We start from the raw sequence: 4,641 nt of genomic DNA on the forward strand, positions 1-4,641 counted from the left end.
CAGAAAGTAACCCATTTATCTATGGTCAACTGATTTTCAACAAGGGTGACAAGACCATTCAGTGGGAAAAGCATAGTCTTTTCAATAAAGGGGGCTAGGACAACTGGATAGTCACATGCAAGAGAACCTTCCACTATACACAAAAATCAACTTAAAATGGCTCAAAGACCTAAGTGTAACAGCTAAAATTATAAAACTCTTACAACTCAATAACAAAAAGACAACCCAATTTTTAAAATGGGTAAAGGGACAGGTGTGGTGGCTCATGCCTGTAATCCCAGCACTTTGGGAGGGCAAGGTAGGCAGATCGCTTGAGCCTAAGAGTTCAAGATCAGTCTGTAGACCCTGTCTCTACAAATAACTAAACAAAATAATTAAATGATATAATAAAATAATTACAAATAATTTAAAAATTAGCTGGGCACGGCGGCATGAACCTGTAGTTCCAGCTACTTAGATCACTTGAGCCTGGGAGGTCGAGGTTGCAATGAGCCATGATCATGTCACTGCACTCCATCCTTGGTGAAAGGCCAGACCCCATCTCAAAATAAGTTAATTAAATTAAATAAAAAAATGGGTAAAGGATCTGAATAGACATTTATGCAAAGAAGATATACAACTGACCAATAAACACAAGCACATGAAAAGATGCTCAACATCATTAGTCATCAAGGAAAGGAAAATCAAAATCACAGTGAGCTATTACTTCTTACCCACTAGGCTGGCTGGATTCCAAAACCAAATGAGTCAATAATAACAAGTGCTGATGATGATGTGGAGAAACTGGAACCCTCACACGCTGCTGGTAGGAATGTAAACCAGTACAGCTCCTTTGGTAAACAGTCTGGCAGTTTCTCAATTAATGAGTTATCAATAACCTGGCAATTCTACTCTTAGGTATATACCCAAGAGAAATGAAAACATATGGAAGAGAAATTAAAACATACATCTACACAAAAACTTGCACATGAATACTTAGAGTGGCATTATTCATAATCGCCAAATAATGCAAATAACCCGAATGTCTATTGATGGGCTAATCAATAAACAAGATATGGTATATTCATACAATGATCACAAAAAGGAATGAAGTAGTTACATGCTACAACTTGGATGAACCTTGAATATACTACACTAAGTGAAAGAAGCCAGACACAAAAGGCAACATACTATAAAATTCCATTCATATGAGAACTCAGAATAGAGAATTCTACAGAAACAGAAAGTAGATTAGTGGTTGCTCAGGACTGGGAGAGGGGATGAGGAGTTTGGCGAAGAGTTAGCTCAAGGGTGGGGGGTTTCTTTGTGAGGTGATAAAAATGTTCTAAAATTGACTGTGGTGATGTACAAATCTGTGAATAAATATACTAAAAGTCATTGAACTGTATGCTTTAAATGGGTAATGTATATTGTATATGAGTTTATATCTCAATAAAGCTTTTTTTTTTTTTTTAATGTTTCCATTGACTGTTAAGGCAAGAGGGGGCATATGTTGTCAGAGAAGCTCTTGCTGGAAGGGTCAGGTTCCTAAGCTACCCACAAAGGATTCTGCCCCCAACACAGCCACACCAATGACAAGCCAACATTGGTGCAAACAGCTGCCGTGAACCACAGCCTAAATCTTTGTCTTAATGGGAAAGCACATGAGGTCAGAAGTCAAGAAACTGGGGACATCTTGACCTGACCTCTCCCTACGAAGGTAGCCACAGGAGCCCTACCACCCTGGCAGTCTGAGTGAGACATGGGCTGCAGCAACCCGCCTGCCCCTGAGCAGCCCCTGGTGAGTGAGCCCAGAGGCCTGAACCAGGATCTTCAAAGATCGCCCTGCCCTCATCAAGGGTGGCTCTTGCTGTCTGTCCCCATCCCACCCACGGCGTGCCAGGCCCCCACCGACCTCTCAAAGGCCACATTACGAGTGTCCAGGTGGGTGGAGACGATAGGAGAGGTGAGGCGGCTGGCCACATGCTCCTCGCTGGGCCGCATGGCGGCCAGCAGTGCTTCCGGCTCCTGCAGAGCGAGCCCCAGCGTCTCCGCGTGCACCACCTGCCGGTCATGGTCCACTTCCATCACCAGGGCTCCTGCCTCTGCCGGCCGGCGGGGGTGGACAAAGTGGGTGCAAATCAGAGCTGGGCGCCAGCAGCGCAGGGAGGGCGATCATGTACTCTCAGCTGCCTGCTGCCAAGTGGGTCAGCCTTGGCCCCTGGACCCCCCTCCTTCCCCAACCTCAGCTTCCACATCTGGAAAGTGGAGAGAAAGGGCAGCACCGCCCTCCCAAGCCGCGGGAGAACCTGAGGGCCAAGATGCTGCAGTGAGTGTGTCCAGAGCTCACCCTGGCCCTTGAAGATGAAACTCCTCCGGCCCCTCTGCCAGGTCATGTGCTCGAAGCCCAGGAGACTGGTGTCTACTCGCAGGCTCTCACCCCGCTTCCACACGCGGTACACATCGCTCGGGCACATCTTGGACACAAGGGGCACTGCAGGGTGCACAGGGGTCACTGGGAGTCTTCCCAAAGGCCCCACCCCAAATCCCTGGGAGCCCAGAGGTCCCCACTCACCCCAGCTGGTGAACTCCCACTTCATCTCCACGTAGAAATCGGGGGCCTAAGAGAAACCAGAGCTGCTCGTCAGGGTCCTGCCTGCTGCTGTCTCCAGCAGGCCCAGGAGCCCCTTGTCCACAGCCAGCCCAGCCCTTCAAGTCTTTTTTTTTTTTTTTTTTGAGACTTGCTCTGTCACCCAGGCTGGAGTGCAGTGGTGCAATTTCAGCTCACTGCAACCTCTGCCTCCCTGGGCTCAGGTGATTCTCCCACCTCAAACTCCTGAGTAGCTGGGATTACAGGCGCATGCCACCATGCCCAGCTAATTTTTGTATTTTTTGTAGAGACGGGGTTTCGCCATGTTGCCTAGGCTGGTCTTGAACTCCTGGGCTCAAGTGATCCTCGCACTTTGGCCTCCCAAACTGCTGGGATTACAGGCGTGAGCCACAACACTTGGCCCTTCATCAAGTCTTGATGCACTGCTATGGCTCCGCTATGCCCAATCACTCTGCCCAAGAGAGGGTGGGCCAGGTGGGGCCCTACAATGGTCTTCGGGCAATGAGGCTGTAAGCACCTGGAGGTGGAGGGCCAGCCCCAACCTGGCCATGAGCCTGTGCAGGGCACTGGGGAGCCTTTGCTTCCACTGGGTCTCAGAGTCCTACTCTGTAAAGGGGGCACAGTGGCTCCCTCTGAGCCTGCTCCTCGGGTAGTGGGTATGAGGTAGTATGCTCTGCCAGCCAGCCCCCTCTGCGTGCTTCCAGAAGGGTGCATAGTAGCATGTATTCCAGGGGCTCAGGCCATAATCCACGGAGTCAATCTGAAGTCCCCGCTCCGGATAATCTGCATTCTTCAGGAGGCCCAAAGCTGGCAAGGCTTCTTTTCCAAAGGGCCCAGTGTCTCCCACATGAGCCTGGCCCTCTTTCTTTCCTACGTGACCCTGAGCTAGGGTCAAGATAGACCTCCTCGCTGGTGGCAGGAGGCACACTGCACAAACTGGGTGCCTTTCCAAGGCCAGGCCTGGCACAGTAACCAGGTGATGCCCTGCCATGGTACCCTACCTCCATAATTGTGCCCTGCTGTACCTGGCGAAGTTTGTTGAGCAGTTCCGGAATGCCTGCCAGCCTCTGTGTAGCCCTCTGGTAGTCCCGATACTGGAGCACCAGCTGCACCATCTCAGGGTCTCCAGTGCTGACTGCCTCCTGCAGGACTGCGGGCACCAGGCTGCTGAGGGGAGCCCTCCGGATGACCCCAGGCCTGGCTGCTCACTGCCCCCCGCCTGCCAGCCTTAGGGGGAGCCCCTTGTCCTCTGCAGTACCTGCCCAGCCCTGGCGGTTCTCTTTGCCCACGTTGGCATTGTGTCGAAGGAGCACTCTCACAGACTCCAGGTTTCCCAGAGACACGGCCAGCTCCAGCGGGGTCCGCCCGCGGGGGTCCTCCTGTTCAATGTCGTGCTGGGGGAGACGGGACACTCACAAAGGGCAGGAGAGAAGAAGGCAAGGCAGGGAAGCTGCCAGGGCGAGCAGGGTTGGGAATCGCTGTGAGAAACAAGGACGGCAGACTGACCAGGGAGATGGCAGGGGGTGGCCTGGCAGGGGAGAGGAGGGGGCAGGAGGGAGGGCAGGGGCAGAGCCGGGGGTCTGGCGGCGGGGCCCGGTCAGGCGGAGGTGTAGGATGTCAGGAGTTTGTCAGAGCCTGGGGACCAGGACCAGGGTTCTTGTTCTCAGCCTGGCTTAGAGGGGATGCGGAAGCGAGTTCGGGCGAGCAGCGCAAGGCCCAGCGCAGAGCAGACGAGGCCAGAGGCTCCAGCGCGAGGGGCCGGTGATCTGGGCTTGGGATTGTGCAGGGGAGGAAGGCCCAGGATGTCGCTGCGGAGCTGAGCAGGGGCGGGCGGCCTCCAGGACGGAGGCCACAGCCTTGGGTGGGGGACCCGGGGGACTGGCCGGGTGCCTCAGCGGGGCCTCACCTGGTGGCTGTGCAGTGCGGCCTCCAGTTCGCGATGCCGGTTCGCCCAGACGAGCCGGTGCAGCGGGAAGGTGGGGCACGGGCTGGCCATGCTGGGCCTCAGCGCCGCATCCCGGCCCCGCCTCGGCTTCGAGCCTGGCACGGCC

The 4,641-nt window shown here is 53.9% G+C and overlaps 1 protein-coding gene across 2 annotated transcripts in view; it reads right to left on the reverse strand.

The window, feature by feature from the left end:
• Positions 1-4,641, reverse strand: part of ANKRD13D (ankyrin repeat domain 13 family, member D) — a 13,904-nt gene extending 9,263 nt beyond the window's left edge. The window contains exons 1-7 of one of the 2 annotated variants that reach the window (XM_011942385.1): positions 4,497-4,641; positions 4,097-4,225; positions 3,849-3,984; positions 3,616-3,740; positions 2,555-2,600; positions 2,330-2,473; positions 1,895-2,084 (exon numbers count right to left, since the gene is read on the reverse strand). In XM_011942385.1, the coding sequence (XP_011797775.1) occupies positions 1,895-2,084; positions 2,330-2,473; positions 2,555-2,600; positions 3,616-3,705 (470 nt within the window). In that variant the 5' untranslated portion in view covers positions 3,706-3,740; positions 3,849-3,984; positions 4,097-4,225; positions 4,497-4,641. The remainder of the gene's footprint in view (positions 1-1,894; positions 2,085-2,329; positions 2,474-2,554; positions 2,601-3,615; positions 3,741-3,848; positions 3,985-4,096; positions 4,226-4,496) is intronic. The other variant, XM_011942383.1, reaches the window with a different exon arrangement.

Source organism: Colobus angolensis, unplaced genomic scaffold, assembly GCF_000951035.1.
Source record: "Colobus angolensis palliatus isolate OR3802 unplaced genomic scaffold, Cang.pa_1.0 Scaffold21, whole genome shotgun sequence".
Classification (NCBI taxonomy): domain Eukaryota; kingdom Metazoa; phylum Chordata; class Mammalia; order Primates; family Cercopithecidae; genus Colobus; species Colobus angolensis.